We start from the raw sequence: 26,274 nt of genomic DNA on the forward strand, positions 1-26,274 counted from the left end.
CATTGACTCAACCCACTATTGATCCCTTCTCACACCCTATTGATACTTTCTTCTACATTCATTCTTTGCTAAGTTCCAGTATGTGAGTTCAGAAATTTTATTAGCCAGTGCACGACTACTACCAGACAAATTCACCTAGTAAAATCACAAACTAGGCCTTTTGCACTCTAAGCCTTCTGATGTTTTTAAAACCAGACATTCCAGAGGCCCATCTGTTTCTGTGGTAACAAAATGCTGTCAAACATGACGGTGTGTGAACTAGAAGCTGCTATGTATTGGAAAGAAATGGATTCTGTCTTGAGAAATGAAAATGGGACCTATAGATATTCAGAAAATTGTAGGACTGAGCTGTGTCTTATGTACAAACTATGCTTATTTAAGTGGACTGTGCAATTTGAGTCCTGATGGATATGTTATATGTGAGCGATGTTGCATTCTCTGCAAACTCCATCAAGTAAACAATCTATTATATAATTTGAAGAAAAGATCAATCTCTATAAATGTAATTTATCTCTGTATCATGTGTCATATCACTCCCTTTATTCCAGTGCTCTCTAAGTTCTGAAATCTCACATCATCTGTACTATCTCATGACAAACAAAGTGACTGAAAACACAGAATTACTTAGTTCCAGTGTAATTTAAATCCCTCTATGTGAATTTTAGGCCTGAGGTTATGCACTGAAAGTTTTTAACAACCTAAAGTTTAAATCATTTTGGAAGAATATCTTTTCTGCAGCAGAGTAACACGTAAAAAAATCCCTATACAACCACAACTCCAATCATCATGAAACAGATTTTTTTCCTTACACTTAAAATAAGTAAGCATATGTCAGGATGTATTTAAAGGAATGCTTTGTAAATCAACACACCCCAAAAACATTTAGAAAGTTTTAAATAATTTTGCCCTAAATGTAACGAACACTTCCATATAAAATACTACACTAGCTGGATTGGGTTTAACAGTTGACATCCAAATCTTATTCTCTGTAAAGGTTAGTCCATATAAATTCCACTAAAATCTGACTGCAATTAGCTCTTCAGTCAGACTTTAAAACTACAAACAACACCTCCTCCCCAAAACAAAGGTCTGCATGTCAAAAAATGGACGGTTATAGTCAATATCACATAGACCATTTAATAGGAGACAGTGTACTGTTGTTCAGCCATACAAGATGTGATCTGTGGAAAAGTCAGTTCAGGGGAGCCATCGCCTTCTTTTGCATGTAGCATCATTGTGCGCAATAGTCACAGTTTGCCAAGTCACTCTCTTGACTGATAGAATAAAATATAGCCAGACTCAGAATTTTTTGATATGTCAGAGGTCAGACCATAGAACTCTTCAATAGCTTGAGCATCTATTTTCTGCAAAATAAATAAATTTTTTTAAGTACACTGTTAGATATAACAAATATCAAACACAGGTTAAATTACTTTATGAACAGAAAAGACAATTTCAGTTACTTGTTTCAGGGTAGCAATTAGTAAATTCTGTTTGCAATTTAAGCTGTGAGGCAAGGGTCAGGAGCTAAGTCCTGCTGATGTCACTCATGGAAGTCCATAAGTGAACCTAACTGAAATAGGCTTTCTGCAATAACAGAGAGACTTCTGGGAATACAGTAGTGAACACTGATAAAACACACAAATGTGACCATGTGATCCCATCTTTCTGAAATTCCCCAAGCCCCTCAAGATGTGCCTCATCCAATGTCCCAGTGGTTACTTTCCTTACCTCCTGGAAAAATCAGACTCAAGACCTCAGTTTTGGCAAGGTGTCACAATGACATAAAGAAAGTCACAATGACAAAAAGAATGAATTGCAGAATGCTTAGACAGAATCTCTAACAGCTGTGGGACCAATCCTGCTCTAATTTACATTCAAGCAAACCCAGATCGACTAAAAATTCAGACTTTCTTGTAACTTCCCAATTGTTCAAAATTTAAAATTCTACAGCAATGTTAGCTGCACCTAGTCCAGTTTTGCCAAGTGATAGGTTTTAATGAATTGATTGTATTAGATACAGAAAACATTCCAAACTAAACATGTAGAGTCTGACAGTAAAAACATTTATGTTGCTCTGAAATAAAACAACCCCCTCAGACATTGACAGGACATAGACTACAGGATTCATAATTCTGTTTACACTCTTGCTTCCTAACAGAGTTGAGCTAAATGTCACATTACAACCAAACTGTGGCTTTGGAGGATACTAATCTATACCCCAATTTTAACCCCAAATAAAGAAGAGAACATAAATACAAAAGTCGTGCTCATGACCTTCAGCATACTGACCTCTACAATGTCATCATCAAACAAGAGCCAAAATCCATGACTTTTCACAATAGTAATATAATGTCCCCGATTCGGTCCACTAGAAAGCAAAACAAAAACCCAAACCAAAAAATATTAGAAAATACAATTGAGCTGATTTTGATAAGTCACATTTCTTCATGCAATTAGAATTATAACTAAATGCTATGAAAAACAGAGTAAACCCAACCCTGGTGGTACACTAGACATTTATTCCTTTCACATTTTTATTGGCTAGTTGCAATGTTCATCAACTGAAAGCTAAAGGTGTTGTTTTCATCTGTGTCAGGACCATTTGCAAATTAATCTACAGAACATTTAAGCTGCTCATGGCAGGGCATCAACTACTGCAAACATTTAAAAAACATTATAAGGGAGAAAATTATTTGCTATCAGCCGTGAACATTTAGTTATATAGAGACTTTGTGAAGAGAAAGAACAAGTCATCTTCCTCAAGCCCCAAAGATTCTTCTGTTTGTTTCATATTTGACAATACCCCATAGATGAGAAGCTTTATTAAAGCTATCATTTTCATTGCCTTGACAGGAGACCAAGGTGATATGTTGTGGGGCCTACATGTTAGCAGCCTCTGGCCCTCACAGAGTCCTGGCTCCCCAGCTCTCTCTTTGGGCTCATGAAGAAGGAGACAGTTTCATTAATTTAAACCAATCTTGTGACTTCTCAAGACCTGAGACACTATTTTTTAAACAAGTACAGATTTACTGTGAGGGAGGACAGCTAAAAGGTTCAGGCCAAGACACAAGCAAGTTGTGCAGTAGCAGGGTTTAAGCCCTCCCTCCCATTCTCCCCACATTTTGTAAGGCATGCCTCTGCCCTTGGCAAATGTCTGGCAATAAGTTTGTGATACACATGAAAGTATATTACCTTCCACAGTGAACAACAACAGCTACCAAGTCATACATCCGATCTAAGTTGACAGCATCACCAGATGTGTTGAAGAGACGTAACTCCAGAGGAAATACCACACGGTAAGATAGCTTAGTATATCTGTGCAATTGCTCCATATACTTGAATCTCTTGAGGTGTAAGGCAAGAATCATTGGCAGTTTTTTGACTCTCATCCTGTGAAACCATTAGAATGCATATGGTGAACATCTGACCCCTTCAAAGTCATTCTCTCTTTCCTTCATACACAAATATCTGCATCATAAAAGCACCCTGGAAGTAACAATAGTCAACTAGCAATAGCTTCTAGACTAAGACACATGCCTTTACGTCTGTCTGTAGGCTCTCTGGCCCACACAGAGAATACTCTTGGGGTGTCAGGCTTATAGGTATCTAAACACAAATATCAAGAAGGTTTCTCAGAGCCCAAGAGGACATGGTCTTAAACCTGCTCTCCACTTACCTCTTCTGCGCCTCTTGTTTACTGCAGCAAGTTTCACAGTAGTATTTCTGTTCACTGCATAATGTCTCTGTGTTACTGAAGTCTCTGTAAATAAATACAGTTATTAGCTTTTGAAGGACCTGAACACATCTGCCCCACTTAGGTTGATGAACTGGAACTCTAAAAAGACACACAGGATGAAATTCTCTTTCTACCAAGTCCAATTTACTCAAACATGATGGGGAGCTGAGGTCTAAAACATTTGTTTTCTAAAACATTAGGAGCTGAGGTCCTCCGTACAATACAAGTGGAGGGTCAGGTATCTCAAAAAGGGACTCATATCTGGTCTCCTACACATAAAGGGGCTGCCTAGACTTGGGTGTAGTCACTCAATCCATCCAGTTCCTTTTCAAATTATTTGCAGAATGGAGCAACTTCAAGTGCACTTCTGTCATCCCCAAGTAGCTCACATTTTATGGTGCTCTTCCTAACATTTTAAGTACACTGTTAGATATAACAAATATCAAACAAATATCAAACTTATCCTAAGATAAGTTTGAATCTACTTATACAGAAGAAATAAATTGAACTCAGTTTTCTGCATCCTTTAATCAATAAACTGCTATGGGAATTACATGTGTGAAACCTGGAGAAATATACAAATACATCCTTTACATGTCCCTTTGATTTTGCACTTCTGTTCTTTTGTCTTCTACTTCCACCTGTTACCCTATTACACCAAAGCAGGTGAGGCACAGCCACGGAATTTAGAGGTAGTAATACTTCAGTTATTCAGCACATGTTAATTTGTTTCAATATTCTAGGAATAAAAACACTGGCATACTTATAAGCAGTAACTCTTTTCTTGGAGGAAGGGAGGTACACAGGTGAGAATTAGATGCTTTTGCTGCCCTGTACAACTACAAGTTCAGTAGGTCTTTCATCAGTCAAGAATTTTCAACATGGCACTTCTAGTAGAGGTAAGAGTTAAAAACAACAGATCATTGACTGCAGTTCATGCAAAGTCTGCATGTGCAAGAACTACAGGCTTGCAGAACTCTTCTTTAAACCTGCAAGGGTAGTTTCAAGCTATGTCTAACTCTCTCCTATTCCATTAACAGTCCAATCTGCATTCTGTTTATACGTTATTTTAACAAGAGACAGAAATTTCTAACTGCACCTGCTCAAGATATACTAATTTATCATTGACCTTGTGCTTCCACAGTCTGCGTCTCTACAGCCTCTATGCTACAGTGTGAAAGATGCTTTCTGTTGTTTATGTGCACAAATAATATGAATTTTTTGTTTTAAGATATGAGAGAATTCTTAGTGCAATATAAATGCACAGTTAAAAGTCAGGATCAAATTGACTGGTAAACTTTGCAACTCCTAGTGGAAATAAAAATAATGGGTATGTACTATATTTATTATTAGACTTCTATTGCTTTGGGCCCAACTGTCTACCCTGTGGATTTAGACTATGCCAGAGGTTTGTATTCTTTGGACATCTTGAGCACACAATGACCTTTTATGTTTTGAAAAACTACAGAAATGAAAGAACATTCATCTGTAGTGGCACAAAAGTTCATTCTACTTAAATGTTACGCTGCATAGTTTTTCGTTATTTTTCGTTTTCAATGCACTAGCACTTAAAGCTGCTAAGACACAGCAAAACAGTTGTTAATAAAAAGGAAATGGCAAAGTTTCCTAAAAGACTAATAATTTGGCTGTTCCTATTGACAGAAGCCACAAAAGCACTTACACTTTGTTTAATAATGCATAATACCATAGAGCAATGAGAGGAAATCCATATTCTAACTGAATATATGTTTTCTAAACAGAGGTAGAAATTGCTGCTACTGTCAAAGACAACCAGAATAGATAGGTGATGACTCTCTTCCTGTTCATTCTGTAAATAGCAGTCTGTACCTCCTACCTCAAGAAAAGAAAAACTGGGATTTTTCCTCCTTTATTTTCAAGAGTAACAATAGGTGAACTTCAAAATGTATGTCATGCTGTTGGACTAAAGGCAGAGATTAAACTGGAATGCATGAACAAAGTTTTAGTGCATCCATTCTTCTCAGGATTGTGTAGATCTCTGCTGGAATATTGCACCTAGTTTTAGGCAGCTGCACTTCAAGAAAGACTTCAAGAGAGAGGCTGTGTTGGAGAGAAGGCTGAAGGGCAATGGACATGAGCAGAGATCTAGAGAAGATAGCCTGAGAAGGAAAGGTTGAATGACCTCAGGCTGTTTAAATTAAATAGAAAGTGATGACATTCTTCCTGCATGTAAAAGGATACTGCTAAGAGGAAGGGGCAACCCCTGGTTTATGTCTAGAGTACACAGGGCAAGTAGAAATAGGGCTGAACTGAAACATGGTAAATTCATGTTACACAGCTGGAAAACCCTCTAGCAGTAAGAACAGGAAGGACTGGGATAGGCAATCAAGCTACTAGTGGCAAAAAGATCTCTTGGGACAGAATGGACAAGCATCCTGTCTCATGTGGAGATAGTGGCTAACCTTTTGAAGTAAGTTTCAACTCCCCCATTCAACATTGTTTGCAGTAGTGCAGATGCAATTCTTCCACATCTTAAGCTACAGTCACTGCCTGTTCAGTAATAGAAATGCTACTGGCACTTCAAACATCATAGGAAAAGTTAAGCAGTGCTGACAGTTTCAAAGTAGCAGCTACAGTGGTGGGTGCAAACAAAAGCCTGTAGTATCAATACTGGTTCAACTACTGGTGACTATGAACAGATAAAGAGACTACAGGAGGAAAAAAGAAAGTCATTCACTCCTTTCCAAAGCTAGTTACTGCAGTGTGGACTACTTGGGAGCTAAGGACTGCTACAGTATCCTACAGGAGGCTGAACAGAAGCTGAGAAGGAAAATATTTATTGGACCTAGCACTCAAAAATGTAACAGATGAAGTTACTTAGTAAAGTTGCAGTATCCACAGAGAAATCACTGCTTTCTGACTCCGGAAATGGTTAGCACCTCGCATGCTTTCTCTCTCTGTAACTCTCAGCTTGGGATGAGATGCTAGGCAATCCTTCCCAGGTATTCCAGAATAACTGAAAAATGCAATTTCAACCTTGGTAGTAATTTTGGAGTTTGAGAGAGTTTGACCAATTGATAATCATTATCTTAGTGCAGCAACATATTGTCTTAAATATAGGCAATGATCTATTATATCAATGCCAACACTCTGGATATTTTAAACTTCTCAGAATAATCATCCATGCAAGTCTGAAAATTATTTTGAACTCTAAAGTACTTTTTAACAGTATACACTAGGAGCAGAACTGAAAATTACAATAAAAGACTCCTCCGCATAATTTTAGGATAAGACACAGAATAAGAAATTTATAATAGAAATTTTAAATCTTTTGCCCTCTAGGGACTCTAGCACTCATTCTGCAAAACACACACTTAACTTTTAATATGCATGTAAGTTCTAATCAACAAAGCACTTGAGCAGAAGCTTAAAGATAAGCACACTTAAATCTCTTTGAATCCAATTATTATTCTGCAGCAGTCCTTCCAGATGACAAGGCAATCAATTATTTTCCCCAAGAGATGATGCTTTTCCTCTTCCAAACACATATATCAAAAAAGAAAGTGACTAAACCAAAGTACATTAGTGTATATTTTGTCATTAGAGGAAATATCCAGTTTAAAGTCTTTTTCTTCTGCTTAGGAAAAGTTCAAAACCAAATGTTATTCTACCTTTCTTTTCTGTACCTGCTAGATTTGGAAAATTCAGCGGTCAGGCAAAACTATCTGCCAAAGACATGCATTCATTTACCTTAGACAGTGTGTAATCGATGTGTTCTGCTCCACATCAACAGAAAGGTCAAGAAAATCTTCATCTTTGCTACTAACCTGTGACAAAAAATATACATGTAAAACAGAGACTTAATAAAATACCACATGCCTAAGTGCTGTTTATATCTTTAGCTAATGTTAAAGATAGAGCAATTTCTACAGAAATAAATTACACAAAAGTAATTCATTTCAATGCTTTTTTTTTTCTAGTTCGGCGTGACTATGTTTATTAGTAATTCTATCAATCCAGCTTTCATATAATTTAACTTCTGTCTGTTCTGCTTATCCAATCCCACCAACCACAGGCCGGTGACCACAGCCTATTGTTCACTAAAGGTGAACATCATCCCTTACATTAGCTGTGACTCATGCATTACATATGTTCCCTTGTTAGGCCACACAGTCTACTTTACTACTTTACTGGAATTTTGTTTATCCTTTGTATAAGATATCACACTATATAATCACAGTTTATTCCTACATAATTATTTCCACTATTAAGCATGCAATTAAGATATTTCCCAAATAAGCATCTGTCAAAAAATGTCCTATTTAACCACGTTATCTTTTCTCTCCAGTGAGCATTCAAAAGGCTGGATTTACATTTCTGGTTGGCACAGCTGCACTTCCCCATTGAATATTGTTCCCGGTCAATACTTTGCATCAAAGATTAAAATATCAAAGGTAAAAATGGGAAAGTGGTAATATTTTGAAAAGTCATTTTGATTTTGCCAGTCTTTTTTTTTAGACAGAACAATATGAGAAAAGGTATAATAAAGAGTTTTTATTTAAAAAATTAGGCCCAAATATTTTCAGAATGGAAGATCTTGATTTTTGCTTTGAAAATTATTTTTCATTTAGACTGTTTCATCTTGAAGGTGAAGTAATGTAAAAAAAAAAGTCAATCAAATGGATAATTCTTGTAATACTTCAATGGAGTCAAAAGACCACAGAATTACTGCACATGAATTCAGCCATACTCATAACAACCAACTTTGTCTATGAATGTTGCACAAGCACTCTATGTTTTATGTCCTATGACTGCATTTCCCTAGAATAACTAAATCAGATGGTGAGATAGTTAAGTTCAAATTGAGAACTTCCATGAGTGGTTGAATCCATCACTCTGACAGAAGTCCCTCATGCTTAGATTTTTGCATTTCACATCTACGGAGGAGAAAGTTATACATTACTTTCAGCTCATATTTACATTATGGTGAATGCAGCCTGTATCAGACCTGAGTCCAGAGAACACCTTTAGCAGGATGAATTTTGATACTGTCAGAGATGCACAGAGGCAGAATGCACTCCCAATTAAAATGAACAGCAGTTCTTCAAACAAAAATCCTCCCTGAAAAATTATTTGACCCACAGGGGACACGAAACCACAAAACTGGCTGCAATCAACTGCAGTATAAATATACAGCTAAATTTGAAAGATAGTGCAACAAAGCTTCAGAGAACATTGTGTCTCTACAGCTAGAAGGACAGTTGTGTCAGACACACTGCATATCATAAAAGACATTAAATACTTGAAAAAGTCTTTGGCAAGTATAGTGTTTTATCTGAATACCACAAAAAAGCTAGGAATTTTGTTATTGATTTAATCACATCAAATATTTACTGAAAGGGATGATGAGCTACATAGATCTAGAATAATACAGACTAAAACTAAAGGTACCTGGAAAACCAGATTCAAACTGCACTCCTTGTAAATGACAATAAGAACTGATGGAATCTGAATGATTCTTTATGCACTACTTGCGAATATTTTAGCAAAGGAACATCTTTTAATCTGTGTTACTTTTTCCCTGTGTATACCAGGCACATTCTTAGGATTGAAGTAACACAAATTCATCTTAACATTTCACTTATTCATGGAATATGATATGAATACCTTCTCCCAAATTAACAGTAATAAGGAAAGGTATTGATTCATTAGCAAGGGTTTTAACTGTAGAGATATGTATTAGGACAGCAAAACCTGGCATAGGTTAGCCAAGTAATGCTTAGAAAAATAAATTTTTAGAAAAGAATATACTCACTTCAAGAAGTAAATTCTACAGGAATATCCACAATTCTCAGATGTCTGAAAAGATTCATATATTTATATATATAAAATGTATCTATCTATTAATGGGCAACAACCAAAAAAAAAAAATCTATCCCAATGCTTACAGTTTCACAGTTCAAACATCTAGTTTCGTTAGTCAGTGTTCCCTGAAAAATCTCATGCACCCAGGTGAGTTCTTGTTTATTGTTCTCTTCAGGTTCATTCATGTTGCCATTTTTCAGTTTCCCATTTTGCTTTTCCTGTTTCTTCTCCTCCTGCAAAATGTCAGCGATGGTGTTGAGCAGGTAATTTAAAAACTCATGGGCATCCTGCTGCATGTAGTTGTCAAAGAGATCTGTGAAGAAGAGTCGAGATTTGTACAGCTGAATATATACTTCCCTTCAAGAAGGAAAATGAAAATCTTTTTTTTCTTCCAAATATATATATACTGACCCTGCTCAGTAAAGTATTAAGAATCAAGCCAAAGAAGAGCAGTTTTGCAGCCAGTCACCCCGGCTTCAGTGAAGCTACTTTGGGGGAAAGAAAGCTCACCTAACTTTAGCTGTCTAGAAGGTTATGCTCATTGGAGTTGGTTGTATAGGCTCCTCTTATAGTCAATGAAGAAAGCAAGAGGTTGACTCATCCTAAATTAATTCCTTAAACTAGATGCCTAACTTTAGGCAGCACCAACTTTCATCCATATATTCCAAGTCCCTCAGACACTTAGGAATGTCACATAGTTTTGACAGTAAAGACACATGGCTGGGAAAACCAAAGACGTTGGATGCTGACACATACTAGTGTACTGTGTCTGGCCGGGATGGAGTTCCCTTTCCTCATATGATGCTGTGCTTTATACACATGGCCAAAACAGTGTTGATAATGTATCAGTGTTTTAGCTGATGCTGAGTAACACTCACACAGCATTAAGGCTGTTTCTCCAACCCTCCTCCTCCTCAGAGGCAGCTAGGCTGGGTATGAGAAAGAGGTAGGGAAGGGGACATAGTTGAGACAGCTAATGCAAACTGGCCAAAGTTATATTCTATGCTCTGTGATTTCATGTTAGCAATAAAATCTAATAGAAAGAAGAGGGGGGCATTCATTATAAAGATATCTATCTTCCAAACAAACTTCTATGCATGCCAAGGCCCTGCTTCCCAGAGAGTGGCTGGAAATCATCTGCTAACGGGAGGTAGAGAATAAATCTCCTTTAGTTTTGCTTTGCTTCCACGTGTGATTTTTGCTTTTCTTTTTTTCATTAAACTGCACAGGTTTTTTCATCTTATTTTCTCTCCCTGCTTGGTGGGCACCTGGCAACCAGTCATGGTTAACTCACCTCAAGTAGTAATAATAACACCATCTAACAAAGCTCATTTTTCACACTCAAGTCTGATGAGCAGAGATTTGCCCTCTTCAATGAGAAATGCTTGCAGGAGAAGGGGAGAATATCCCAGTGGTGATTTAGTATAGATTTCTCCAGTGAAGGCTTAACTTGCCCACCATGTGAAAGAAAAAACAAGCCGTGTTCCCAGAAATGTGTATTTTTATCCCCCTGCTTCTGAAAAAGCTCACGTGGATTTCCTCAGAAAATATTGCACAGAACATTCAGCTTCACAGTGTCTAGCCTGGACACATTAGCAGGTTAAGACACACCGAGTCTGGCCCTAATTTAAAAAAGCTGAAAACATAGGATCCAGTCTCTAAAAGCGATGCCCAACAGTGTGGGGGCATTTATCACTAGATGAGTCAGAGTTAACTTTGTCACAATTTCAAACGTCTGCTCTGAAATGAACAGTCTGCCCATTTATATGCTGTCACCAGGAAGCAATTTCTTCCAGGTGTTTGACTCATACTTTGTCTCTTCATTCAAAGCTCCTCTGTTTCTAAGCATACCACCCACATTGATATGAATCCAGGCCAAAGTGGAGCTGTATGGCAGATTTCTTTATATCAAGATGTTCCTTATATCCCTTAGACAGAACTACTACAAAATTAGCCATATGCCATTGCCAACCTACTGCTCAAAAGGGGCCCAATGCTTCACAAAGTAAGACTGTGTCCACCACTTCCAAGAACAAGAGCAGCAGTTGACATATAATCCATTAAACACCCCCTGCACATCCAGGCACTTATCCTCCAGGATGTTCTGGAGTAGTGGTGCCTATAACATTCCTAGGTCTAACAGCTTCTTTACTGCCAACTGTCCTCAGTGTTTCTCTCTGCCATACTCCACAAAATAAGAAGTTAAAAATTACAGCAGAGTGTCACCCCATTCCCAGCCCTAGCTCACTGTACAGTATGGTCACCATGCTGTGAAAACATCATTAATTCATGCACCTGGGAACACGTGAAACCTGGCATGGTTATTTCAAGCATAATATCATGTACACAGATACTAAAATATTAATATCTAAACCCCACAAAGTACTAAAAGCAATTTACAAATCTAAGCTGTGCATTCAATTAATACAATGGCATTGCCCAATATTTGTTTACACTTTTCTGATTAATGCATGAATGTCTTAGAGGATTCCAGTTTTACACTTACCGTTCTCTTTTCGTAACCTTGATATGAACTTCTTTGGTGGAATAACTCCAACTTTTTTCTTCTGAGTAGCAATACTGTGGAAAAGATCTGCCAGGCAAGTCAAGAGATTTTCCTTCTTTTTCTGTTGGGCCTTGTATGATAATACATTTTCCCGAAATGGCCGGCAAAAATACAATGCCTGCAGCACGGAGTTACAGTAGCAGGTGTTCCCAAACTGCCATGTAAAATTAAAAACAACCTTAATCCCTGTGCATCACAATAAAACTAGCTGCTTCATTCAGTTTCTGGCTTCTGTGTCCCTGTCACATACCAGCCATTTTGCAGCTGTTGTACAAATATATTTCCACACCCACCCGTGACACTTCACAGAAAAGAACTATGGTCTTCTGAATTAACTAGGGTATAAAGTAAAAGTTTCCACTTGTAAGAGATAAATTTATTGTAGTGGATATCTTATTGCTCAGTAGAAGAATGACTAATGTTTTCAATGGAAAGTATTACTATATCTGCATTATTTATACAGGAATAAACAAGTGATTAAACACCCTTCTCACTCATTCTATCCTTAGTCAAAGAAAAAAGCTCCACCTAAGAGTCCCTCATGCTGTACCTAAGCTTGTACATATTTTCATCACTTCCTCCCTCCCATTTCATAGCTAAAATAGACTTTTAACTAATCCCTGGAAACATTCATAGAACAGTAAACTTTTGTCTCTGGGGGAGTATGAAGCTGTCTTCAAACATCTGATACACTTCTGCAGCCCACTTTGCCTAAAACTGGAATGTAAGCAGCACTTATTTTTAAAAACAAAAACAACAAACAAAAAAACCCCACAAACAAACAAACAAAAAAAGAAACCAAAGTTAAAGTAACATCAAAGTCATAGCTCTGCATATGGTTTGCCAACTGAAAATGGTACTTACATTGACCAATCCAAAGTAGTGTTCATTGATTGGAAACTGCTCTGGGCCAATGTCTTTTTCCAGAGCAGAGGCATTGGTGCCCTATTGAAAAAAAACAAACCAAACCACAAATAAATTATTTAGAATATTAAGATTCTAAAATAAAATTATGCACAGTATCAAGACATAAAATATTTTTTCTTTTCAGTTGCAATCAGTCAAGCTAACTGTGTCTTATTAATAGTCAAGCATGACAGTCTCATGAGCCAATAAAAATATTTGCCAATCTAGGGAGTGAAGCTGGCCTGGCATGGACTCTAGTAATGGCAGATTAGAAGTGAACAGGTCACAACAACAGTGGTTCTTCCCACACCCATCTTCCCCTTATTTTACTGTGTACATGAACATCTGGATCCCATTACTCTCTTGCCTCATAAAGATACTAGTCAATCTTAAGCACAACCCTAAAAGTTATCTTGGCTAAACCAGTTCCTAGATGTAAGAGGTTTTCTAAGATTATCAAAACTCCTATGAATCCTGTTTAATACATCATCAGCCTTTAACAATGCTTGGGCTCCAGACTGGCACCCAGCTCCAGGAACAACATCACAAATGTTAAGAGCAAGTGTAATATATCTGCTATTTTGTCCTAATATCAAAAGGCACATAAACCCAAGCACTGTAACTTCTCTTAGTCAATGCCTTGCTGCAACAAGTTATGTTCAGCTGTATCTTCACTCCAACAGCAAAGTTGTTCAGATAACATTAGCTGTGAAGCACAACCACTAATTTTGTATCATATCTGTAGTTTTGCCACATTAAAATGCCCATTTTTAAACAAGCTTAGCTTACAAAGCAAGTTAGATTGCGTCCAAAGCAAATGCCATCATTCCTATCCATGCTACAAGCATATAAATCCCTGTAGAACTTGACAAAAACTGCTGTATTTGGACCAGCAGTCCCTACATACATTTACTCAAGACCTATCAGTCAGCCAATTTTTAATCTGCATGATAATCACTTTCTGGATAGCATGCATTTATTTCCTTACTGGACATGTTCTGTAGTGTGAAGCACTAATACATTATGCCTAAGAATTTTCATCACACAAAAGCAGCACAGGTGATTGACTTTCACAAAACCATGTAAAATGCTCCTGTAAACATGTCAACATGTGAAGCATCTGAAAATTTCTGAAATTTCCTGTGTTCCGTATATCACAGAATCACACAGAATGGGTAAGGCTGGAAGAGACCACAGTAGGTCATCTGGTCCAACCTCCCTGCTCAAGCAAAATCATCCTAGAGCACATGGCACAGGATTGCATCCAGACCATTCTTGAATATCTCCAGTGAGGGAGAACCCACAACCTCTCAGAGCAATCTGTTCCAGTGCATGGTCACCCATACAGTAAAGAAGTTCTTCCTCATATTTAAGTGGAACTTCCTATGCCTCAGTTTCTGCCCATTGCCTCTTGTCCTATTGCTTGGCACCACCAAGAAGAGTCTGGCTCCATCCTCCTGACACCCTCCCTTCAGACACTTGGAGACATCACTGAGGTCCCCTCTCAGTCCTCTCTTCTCGATGCTGAACAGGCCCAGCTTTCTCAGCCTTTCAGTGTAAGAGAGATGCTCCAGTCCCTTAATTATCTTTGCTGCCCTCCACTGGACCTGCTCTAGGAGCTCCATGTCTCTCTTGTACTGAGGAGCCAAGAACAGCACACAGCACTCCAGGTATGGCCTCTCTAGGGCTCAGTAAAAGGGCAAGATCACCTCCCTCAACCTGCTAGCAATGCTTTTCCTAATGCACCCCAGGATACCATTGGTCTTCTTGGGCACAGGGGCACACTGCTGGCTCATGGACAGCTTGTTCTCCACCTGGACCTCCAGGTCATTCTCTGCAGAGTTGTTTTCCAGTAGGATAGCCCCCAGTCTGTACTGGTGTCTTGGGGTTATTCTTCCCCAGCTGCAGGGCCCTGCATTTGCCGTTGCTGAATTTCAGACAGTTCTTCTCTGCCCTCTCCAACCTGTCAAGACCCTTCTGAAGGGCTGCACAGCCCTCAGGAGTATTGCCCACTCCTCCCAGCTTTGTGCCTTCAGTGAACTTGCTGAGGAGCCACTCTGTCCTTTCATCCAAGTCACTGATGATAAGTTAAACAATACTGGGCTCAGTACTGAACCCTGGGGGACACTGCTAGTGACAGGTCTCTAACTAGACTCTGTGCCACTGATAATGACCCTCTGGGATCTGCTGTTCAGCCAGTTCTCAATCCACCTCACTGTCCACTCATCCAGTCCACACTTCCTGAGTTTTCCTATGAGGACATTGTAAGACACAGTCAAAAGGCTTGCTGAAGCTGAGGTAGATGTTTGCTCAGAGACTTTGTCAGCTAAAATTTTCAAAGTAGCTGGTAATCAAATACAGTAATTCTGGTGTCCCTTCCCCATCTTTTCCCCAAGGCCTGATTTGTGTTTCCTTATTGCACCTAACATCACCAATGTTTGCTATATTAGACTACTATTTCATGTCAACTCATTAAAAGACAGTTATTTTAGTCAACAGAATCAGTGGTGTGAAATTCAAAACAGATGTTTCATGCAAAACTTAATAAGGGATATATGTTCTCACCAGACTCTGCTAAGCCTCAGTGAGAAACTCGGAAAAAGGAATGATCAATACAAAGCAATTACTGGCTACCTTTCCACAGAGATGACAGTGTGATAATTATAAAAGTTCCACATGAAGATTAGTTTCATTGTTCAGAAGGCCAACCTTGCCAAAGATGCACAGATTCCACACAGCATCTGACATCCTGAGAGGGAGGAACTGATAGACATTTGCCTGTCTGATACTAACAGTGAAAACAAACCACCACTGTTACCCTCAAAACCTTGCCTGACAAAAAAACTCCACGACTACAGAAGATTAATGCAGCTTTTGAAGAAAACTCTTCATATTAATACTCATTGTACAGCATTCAGATCAAAGCAAAGATTTTCTTTGATTACACTTTTAGCATTACAATCAAGTTCCCTAATGTAGGAATGGGGGTTTTTCCAGTTTTGTAGTAAGTATTCTCCACATGGAAATAAATTTTCCCTCTAGAGTCCATGGAAAATGCCATCTCTAAAAGGTAACCTCCTACTCTTTCATAAACTACAGGTTAGTGTATGCTGTTAGACAAGTAGAATGCAAGTGCCCTGCTAACTAGTTGCTCCTACATAACTCACTTGTCTTTCCTCCAGGGCCTGGGTTTCTTACTTCAGAGGATGCCAGATGGCTTGACAAATCCTTTTTAGCATTTAAATTTTCTTGTAAATATTGTGAGAAAGAGCAAGGATTGGGATTTAACAAACAAAATTATCACTAAAAACCAAACAAATTCTTGATGTGCACTAACTGATCTTCATATAAAAACTCTACATTGCGTGGAAATTTCCAAAGTACATGCTGTTGAAACAACATATGCTTAGCAACAGCTCATCATAGTTTTTTCTCTCCAAACCCAGGCCCTGGCTGTTGCAAATATAAACAAAGCACGGTGTGTCAAAGTCCCAATAAAACAGAGAGGCTACACTCTGTCTTTGGGGAAGTTGACATAACTCCCATGGACTTCATTAGGAGTTGTGCCTTCTTATATAAAGGGAAATTTCAGTCTGTTTTGTTTTAAAGTCTCCAAAAAGATACTGATAAATACACAGAAAAAGAAGTCTAGGAAAACAGATAAAAAGCATAGAGATCTAATACTTCAAAGCAGGATATATTTCTTACATGGAGAAAAAATGTAGACAGACTATTTAGTAACTCAAACCATGTCACACTGCATATATATTACGTATTTTGCCTATGAAGTCTCCTCAAGAAGCAGTTGAAATTATTAGAAATTTTTCCAACCAAAGTATACCAGAAACTGTACATCCAAGCCAGGTTTAAACTGGAAAAAAATGTTACTAGAGAAGTGTTGAAGATGATTCAGAATTCAGTTTAAACCAACTACATCAAATATCGAAAACATGTTTCAGGCAAAAACTGATGCACAGGAAGATCCACCTGAATACAAGGAAGAAATCCTTTACTGTATTAGTCACTGAGCACTGAACAGATTGCCCAGAGAGGCTGTGGATTCTCACTCACTGGAGATATTCCAGAACTTCTGGATGCAATCCTGAGCCATGTGCTCTAGGATGACTCTGCTTGAGTAGGAAGATCGGACCAGATGACCTATTGTGGTCCCTTCCAACCTAACTGATTCTGTGATTCTGTTAGTCTATCAAGGTTAATCAGCAAAAATCAACCATGACTACTTCACACAGTTTTAAGCATGCTTGTGCTTGTTCCCACTCCCAGCAAGTCATCTTGGTCACTTCTACACTGCAAACCTGTGCAACCCATTCTCTATGGTTTTATAAATGGCCTTGTGCTTCAGTTAGGAGAAATATCCTACCACAGCTGAATCTACTGTATAGAATAAAAATCCGCAAGGGCAGCAGTGTGGCCACAGAGCTTGAAATGAGGAGAGACTGCATGAGTCAATGAACTGGGATTTGGGAGTATTAAATTAATTCATATCATAGTATAGAGACAATAAAGGAGGCTGGATCCTTCCTAAAAGAATACACTAAAAAAGAAAATGCAATGAAGTGACTGTGGTAGCCAAATCTCATGAGAATGAGAACTAGGTCAGTGTGGAAACTGCTTCTGTGATGTCAGTGAACCTTAATTTCTCAGTTTTACCACAGAACTCAACAATCTGTATTCAGCCCTCATAAAATGGCAAAGACATACAGCTGGAGACATAGCCAAGCATGGGTCAATTCAGGCAAAGCCAAGATTGCTACCACAGCATCACTTCAAAATCATTCTGGCCATATGACCTACATTTATTCCTCTTGTTACTTTGCTCTAGGCCTTCCAAAGGATAAGACTGCCAGTTTCCTTTTCAGATGAAATTTCTGATAAAGTTGCTAAGAGTTTAATTTGTTCTCTGCATCACATGAAACAGATTAAGTAAAGAAACCCCTGCTATTCCTTTACACTTTAGCCTGTAAACAAAATAACAGTTCAGGGGGAAAAAAAGATACCAGATTGGATCATTAAATCACATGTAGCAAAGTAACCTAAATACAATTATTTTATGATGGATGAGAAATGCAACAGAGCTAATATGAAAGATACTGTCAACAGAACACAGCAAATCAGACTAGACTTTTTACTGTGACTGAGCTACAAAAAATGGCACCAACATTTTAGAAATATGCATGTGTTTAATTTCAAGTAAATAAATGCAGTAAAGAAATTAGAACTTTTGATAAGCCACCTATTAAATGGGTATCACCAAATAAACAGAAACATAGTATGAATAAACATCAAAGAATAGAAGACAAAGTAAGAAATATCTTGTTCACAAGAAAAGCTAAAAAATGTAAGGAAAAAACAAAAAATGAAACATGAAAACAGAAATATAACAAATATATAAAGAACATGAAATTAATGAAGGAAGATGGCTGGGCCATGACAAAGGAGTTCAATCACATACCACTTGTGAACTAGAATTTTTTTTCTTAGTATTCAGGAAAAGTGAGAGCAATGTGCTAGAAATAGAGTTGTTTCCTGAAGGGAGAAACTGAAGACTTAAGACAAACTAACAGTGATGTTTGGGCTGGTAGTGGAGAAATTACAATAAAAATAGAAATGGCTTCAGGGCTAGGCAGCCTGAGTTTCAGGATTTTGGAAAGCACAGCATATGGGAGGAAAGGGAAAAAGAAGATGAAGAAAGATGTGGAAGGCCTCCTGGCACACAAATGACAGTGATGGATAACTCTGAAGATAAGAGACAACTGTAAATAAAATCCAAAATTAGCTCCCAGAAGCAACATAAAGAAACAAGGGTAAGAGAAGAGCAAGCAATATCACAGCATGCAGTGTATATGCAGCTGCTCTCAACAGATGCATCACCTGTCCCCTGTGCTGGACTTCAGCTATCCTCAGGGACAACTTCAACTTTCAGAGAGATATGGTGAGTAATTTAAATAGCTGAACCAGCCTTCTTACAAACTCATAGATATTAAATGCCAATCCTGAATTTTTTCTGTAATTTTTAAAGTGTAAGTCCCACAAGACGGCTGAATTTCTGCGGAGAAATGTTTTGTTGTTTCTCCAACAAAGGTATTTTGGGTCTTTGTTGCCACAAGATAAAAAAGGAAGGAGAGTATGCTAAGAAAACACATAGGGGATCATAGGAAACAGTAAAAGAATATTGACTGAAAAACCAATGAGTATTCATATTTTTGTAGGAAAGATGATTTAAGAAAACGTATCTAAAAAGATTTAAGAAAAGGTATGTAAACAATTTATTTTTTCTGAAGAGTTTTCTATCATTAAGGCAAAGTATAAGAGCCTGAAAGGAGACGTCTAACCCTTTTTTTTTGCTGGATGCAATAAACTATCTCTAATCAGAGATCTAAATATGACATATACCACAACTCACTACCGTGCAATACTGTGTGGCTACCGAGAAACAGATAAAAATTGAGAGGTCTGAAATCCTGAAACACTCAAAATCTTGAACAAAGTGCTTAAGGTACTCAGTCTTACACAGCTTATAAAACTTGATTTTCTCAAAGCACAAAGCAACCAAGTACTGGCAGCAAGGTTCCACTGAAGTGTTACAAGTTCAGTATCTAAAACCATAAGCAATTTTTGAAAAATATTAGCCTTTAAAGCTTTCAGGGTTAGACAAATTTCAGCAAACTGCAACTCTGTATTCTCTCATGAGTCTGTCTGCATTCCCATCTTAATTGTTCTTGGATTAGTAGCACTCAGGTTTTTTCTGGAACAAGTAGCACAACCACTGGTTTTGGCCAGTTTCCTTCTTCAAAACACATAATCTCAAGATGGCCTGACAAGTCAAAAAGAGACTGAGATTTGTTTACAGACTATAATTTCTTCAATAACATTTTTGTCTGAGCCACTTAGACTGCAATAAATCTCCACATAACACCAGTTACAAGGGCTGCAGTTATGTTGCAGAACATGTTTAGAATTCAAAATTAATTTTTAAAAATATTTTTTCTTTTAGAAAAATACTCTAATGAGCTGAGCCAAGTGCAAGATCCTGCACATGAAGAGAAGAATCACCTGTACATGTACAGAATGGGAAACAGCTAAGGTAGTACCGTTTAAAAGAAAAAAAAATTTAAAAAAGAAAAATTCTGTGTGAATAAGCCACAGGAATTTAAAAAAATAAATCCCCAAAACTACACCAACAAACGTTGACAGCAGAATGAAATTCTTACAGATGGGAGTCTACAAAGTTCTCAAAGTAACTTGCCTGTTTAACTTGTCACTGGTAAGACTTCAGACAGGATTTTACATCCACGTTTAGGTGCCTGGTTTCAAGGAAGATAAAGATAACTGGAAAGAATTCAAAAGAAGGGAGTCAAAATGAAAAACTCAACTCTAGAGAAGTGACCTACAAAAAAGGTTGTGTTGCATAAGACAGAAAAGGCTGAGGCAGGGCATGACAATATTTTCAAGTCTACAGTTTGCTACACAGGGGAACTAGTCTGCTCTCAATCTCAACAGTGGACAGGATGAGAAGTACCAAGCTCAAATTACTGTAATGTAGATTCTGGTAAGACATTAGGAAATGTGATGTAGTCACCATCACTGGAAATCTCCAAGTTTGACTGCTGTACATCAGAAATAACACAGGTTTATCACACGACTTTATTGTACTAGGATAGTTTAGATGCAGCTGCTACTAGGCCATTGATTGTGAAATTAAAGAAATAAAATCAAATTAAACTGCAACACACGATACACAGTGATGGCTGGTTTGAAACCCTCAGCACAACAGCCCTCTCTGCAAAGGCTGAGCACACCCAAGAACATGCTTTCAGTGCAGTCTTGACAGTGGAGGTGCAAGCTCATTTCTTCCCCAGCAGTACTAAAGCGCTGTGGTTTTGAGTACATAATGTACTTAAATGTCTTTAAGTGTATCTACCACACAGCCCACCAAGGACAGTTCCTTGAGGTGAAAGGCATAGCAGCAGAAGAGACTGCTGACTGCTTCTCTGGACACGATTTACACTCCACGAGACTGTGGCTCTTCAAATATGTTCAGAATCTCACCTTCTGCATGGCACTTGCCCACCACACACACTTAATCAGGGTCCAGAGTCTGCTTTTAATGTCACCTCTTTCACAACTCAGACTCACTCAGCCTTGCTGAGCTGTAGTTAAGAGGTTCCTTTATTGAGGTGTTTAGCATAACCACTGGTTTACTCTTAATTCAGCAGCATGAAGCCAAAGAATACATGCATCTAAAAGAAACAGTGTAAACCACACACAGTATTCATGAATTGTCCTTTTGTGCTGATCTTCTAAACAGCTACTAAGTGCATAATAGCCACTTTAGCCATAAAAAGGTATTCATACAAGACCAGCCTCAGTTGTTAGTCCAGGTTATACATGGAAAATTATGTATTAGGATGTTTCTCATTCTGCATATCCTCCTCTATCCAAAAAAAAAAAAAAATCTTTTGTGGACTTGTTTATCTTTTGATGGAATGCATACTTTCTGCTTGTCAGTCCAGTACACATTTGTCAGCCATACTCTCAAGTTTCTCATTACTTCAGACAGGTATTACAACAATTAGACTTCACATTCTCTGTACTTTTCATGATTTTGTTTCTATATTTTATACATGTATATGCTATACTGAAATAGTGCGCTCTTGAGATTATGCTTCTAAAATTGTATTGCTTGAACTGTCTGTAACTAACATTTTCAGATGTAAAAACCTATTTGCCTTTATCAATCTAAATATGCCTTCAGATATCTACTTTACTGTCTTGGCATGTATTATTTTGCCTTTAGCTCTGTTTATGAGATGTAAAAGACATGAAGAAATATACACTGCAGGTTGTCCAAATTGATAAATCCAGTTGCAAGTCATAGAGATCAATTTTGTAACCCACATTTTGTAATTTCATTCTTATTGTCTGAAGCAGAATTTTACTATTTTCACAGCATTAAAATTGTAATTTTTTTTATATCAAGGATTTTCCAAATCTATGTTTGTAATTTGGGTCCTCATTCTGCTAATGCCCTATATTCAAACAAATCCTGCAATGAGTCTCTAAAATCATGCTATTCAAACCAACCAAACAAAAATTCCAACATTTATTCTTATTTGCTTCCTGAATGTAGAGATTCCTAGGCTTGTATATTTTTCTCTACTAGTTTCTAAGACGGTGAGAAACTTGAGGGTTCTTTTAAAAGAAAGCTGAAAATCACAGGTATTCACATAATTCCTAGTTAATTCTGCGAATGTTTTCCTGAAGAAAAACACCTGTTTATATGAAACTCACAGAGACTATGAAAAGAAAGGGTAACATGAAACACCAAGTAATTAAAAAATATCAAGGAACTGCAACTTTTTTTTTCCAGAGGATATCTATGCAACTACCAGGAGTAACTGTGGGGTATCTCAGGTGATAACTTGTATCAGAAGCAATCCAAATGTGTTCAGAACATCCCATTTATTAAACTGACAGAACACTCTGAAGTGTGGATCAGATTATTTGAGATACTATTGCAAAACTATGAAAGGGGGGATTAATACCTGTTCTCAACAGAATTCTGAATGAGAGGAATATGGTCCATGGAGCTTTTAGCCAGCCCAGCTCTGTAAAAATACATGCCCATACATTCTGAAATGGTTAGATGTCCTTCACTGCACATAACAGTAATATCCCTAGGCCACAGCTGCAGCATGAGCTTAACTCAGAACTCAAGGCTGTACCTAAAGCCCATCAACAGAGAAACATACTGCAGCGGATTTCAGTAAGCAACAACCTTAAAATGCCAGCAAGCGTATCTACCTTTGAACCAGCATTTTGTACTTGAGTCATCAGGTTGTCTCACAGAAACAATAACCAAAGAGGATTACTGCATCATAGGGGTTAAATCACATCCCTAGTTGATGCCTATAGTCTCCAGGTGTTATGTGGCACTGGCTGTTGGTATTCCCTCCAACAGGGTTTCTTTGGTGTATGTCATGCTTCTTCACATCTACCATACCTGTCCTACATAATCACTGCCTACTCTATACACCCCTCTGTGGTGAATGGTGTTCAGGCAGAGTGAATAAGCTTTTAAAGTGTCTGAAAGGCAGGTGAGATTAACATTTTGGGGACTAGACCTCCCTTTTCAGTGAGAATGGCCATCATACCCACATAAGATTCCTTCAGGCACAGTTGCCTTCATCCCTTTTGCCCCAGCAGAGCAAGTTTTAGCTCTTTGGTTTCATTAGACAAAACAGTGAACAGTAATTAGTACTATTGTTATTACTATAACTCAGGGGACAAAACTGGTAAAAGACAATAGAGGAATTTTGTTTAATTCTAGAAATCTGTGCATATAAATATTTACTACAAGTAAATGTGCCAAATGGAATCTTTGTCCCTAATAATTTTTTCTTACTTGTTAGCTCCTACTGTGTCTGTCTCAGCATGTGAGAGCTTATCCAGGGAATATATAGTACTAAATCTCTTTTTCAAGCAAGTACAGTTAAGTACTGTCCCTGGCTTCCCTGCTTTGCTACATTGTTTTTTTGATCCTTCCTGAAAAGACTAACCATCTCTACCATCTTCAGGAGATCAAAATTACAACCCAAGATACTAAATATCAGGCAGTCAATTAAGTAGCAAACATACATCCAGAAATGCTGCCTAGACAGGTTCTGTTGAGCTAAATTTCAGCTATTTTTCCCCTCAGGACATGAAAGCATTTGGACAAACACAGAAAAAACTTTGTCAAGAAAGGACTACCATTGGAAACATAATCTATGTTGCATTCAGAGAAGGACAAGTATTTTAGGACCAATTGGTCCCTCAGTCTCTCTTCCTCTACTTTCCACCACAGACCGCCACCCCACCAGAAAATCAATCAGGCATCATTTTTTAATTTTTTTTTCCTTTGGTAAAAGCTAAGAAAAAAAAATCTTTGTGCACACTCTCAAGTGGAATAGGAAAAGACCAGAACATTTTTTGTTCATTACTATGTTCAACCAGATTAAAAAAATTTAGAAGCATACTATTATGCAGCATTATACACAAGAATATATTATATTATTTAAGAATTATACAACTAGTTCTTAGTCCACAAACTGTAAGTAGTTCAGTTCTTCAAGCACTATGTTATAGCAGGTACAAAGTCTGCAAATTGGCATCTTTGTCTGGTAGGTTTCTAGAGTTGCCCTAAATCAAACCAGCACTGCGAATATTCAGGTTTAACAAAAGCAAAAGGTTTACTTTCATACCTCTAACCTTCTGGAAGACTGTCATACTCCTCCTACAGACCACTGAGTTCAAGTCCACCACCTCATCCAAGTGGACACATTTTTGAAGGAGCCATAATGAGTGCTGTCAACAGTTCTTAGAATTTTCAGTTCTCTTACAGCCCCAAATTCCTGTAGCTGTCTGAAAATCACCACTTCTTTTGCCTAAAAGAACTTCCAGTCCCTGTGGGTTATCCAGAAAAGGCTAAATGTGACCAACACAACATAACATCTCTACAAGCTAAAGTACACAGACCCCAAGGAATATGTAGCTTTAAAACATTATCGTTAAACCAACTTCACCTTCTGTCACAGTATCATGAGCTACAATTGCCTTCAAGTAGGAGTCCTTGTATGCCTTTTCTGCCTGAGGCTCTCATTCTTCCCTTCAGTCTCTCCAGTTCTCAGATGCTACTTTTGCAGGATATGCTGACAGCGACAGCTGAGCAGCACACCATTAGAACAACCTCACCAGTTTTGCTGTGAATCTGTTCAGTCTTTGGGAGAGGTGTCCTGCATGCAGGTGCATCTGTCTAAAGCACACGATCATGGAGCTCCTAGTACTGTATGCCAATGCTAAGGTCTTACAACCACCTACGAGTCTCCAGCTCCCCTTCATGTGGTGCTCTTTTGTACAGTTTATAGGGCATCACATCCACCATTAATTAGCAATAGAAACTGGAGCCTGCCTCACAAGGAAGGTAAGTGCACCAGGTTTTCTCCTCAGTCCTGTACTGTTCCCTAAACCTCTCTTGGCAGTATTTCTGGCCCACTGGATTGGAAATCCTTAAGAACAATGAAAAGTTCAGAAAACTACTTACTGTTGGTGAAGAAAGCTGAGCACCCAGATCATTTTACCCCAAATCTGGATTTTGTATTAATTTTTTTTTAATCCCAGAACTAGCTCTCCCTCTGCATTTCAGAGTAGGCATTCCAAAGGGAGGACTGAGGCTTAAGTCAGAACTCTGCATGAGATGTCCCCAGCATCTGATTAGAAACAAAAGAGACAGCCCACTTAAGTGGAAGTGTGGATTTGTGGAAGGGGAGCAGGCTTGTAATCTGCACTCCCTCCCCCAGACCTCTGCTGCTGACTCCTCAGGAGCCAGGTCTCTGAGGCTGTGCTGTGCCTCTTGCCTTACCCTAGAGGTAGGCTCCATTCTCCAGGGCAGATGAATGGTATGTGTGGCATCACCAGCACAAGGCATGCTGGGGCACCACATGGAGGAAAGCTGGCAACTGCCTGTAGCTGTTCTTGAAGAACCTGGAAATAAGTGGGGGGAAATACAGACTAAAACAACAAACTGTGCAGAAGTAGGCTTCTCATCTGTTTGCATTGGGGTGCTTCATATACACCCTTTGGCAAGTTTGCTACTGCCTCGCTGTATTAACAAACCCTTGACAGGCAAAGTTTGAGCTTTCTCTTCATCTATCAAGAAGTTTCAAAAACCTAAACTCAATTAGATGCTCCAAGTTTGTTAGGATTAAAATTAAACCCAAGCACAACGCAGAAAGCATCCTTTCAACGGTTCCCGGGGAGCAAAGTAGCAAAGTCTGAACATAACAAAAAATATGAATGTTTCCTAATTGCCTAGTCTGGTTTAGAGAACCGAAGCTAAGTGATCCAAGAGTTCTTGACAAACAGCAAACCTCTTTGAGCAGCAGGTAGTGCAAGTTAAACCCTGTTAGCTCTAACACCAAGACTTCCTAGAACAGGTACCTAGCATCGCGATCCAAACGAGTGTTATTAGCCTCTAAACATCCTTGTTTTCTGTGCGACCTGGGGAGCTCCTGGCGCCAGGAGACCACAGCGTCCCTGCCTGAGAGGGTTAAACGGGGTCACTAACTTCATACGGATTCAGAGCCAAACTCAGGTTCGCCCGCAGGATTAGCAGGGCAGGAGGAAGGGCAGGAGGAGGAAGGGCAGGAGGAGGAAGGGC

At 38.4% G+C, this 26,274-nt stretch overlaps 1 protein-coding gene across 1 annotated transcript; it reads right to left on the minus strand.

Moving 5' to 3' along the window:
- Positions 1-1,116: 1,116 nt before the first annotated feature.
- Positions 1,117-16,758, minus strand: USP46 (ubiquitin specific peptidase 46; the record flags this gene model as incomplete). The annotated part of the gene is made up of 9 exons (XM_009072563.1): positions 1,117-1,364; positions 2,293-2,371; positions 3,196-3,393; positions 3,680-3,763; positions 7,469-7,545; positions 9,667-9,896; positions 12,090-12,303; positions 13,014-13,094; positions 16,740-16,758. Coding segments are annotated over 9 exons (1,084 nt in total), but the record flags the coding sequence as incomplete, so codon positions are not given.
- Between the last annotated feature and the right edge of the window lie 9,516 nt (positions 16,759-26,274).

This window comes from Acanthisitta chloris, unplaced genomic scaffold (genome assembly GCF_000695815.1).
Source record: "Acanthisitta chloris isolate BGI_N310 unplaced genomic scaffold, ASM69581v1 scaffold6274, whole genome shotgun sequence".
In the NCBI taxonomy this organism is placed as follows: Eukaryota; Metazoa; Chordata; class Aves; order Passeriformes; family Acanthisittidae; genus Acanthisitta; species Acanthisitta chloris.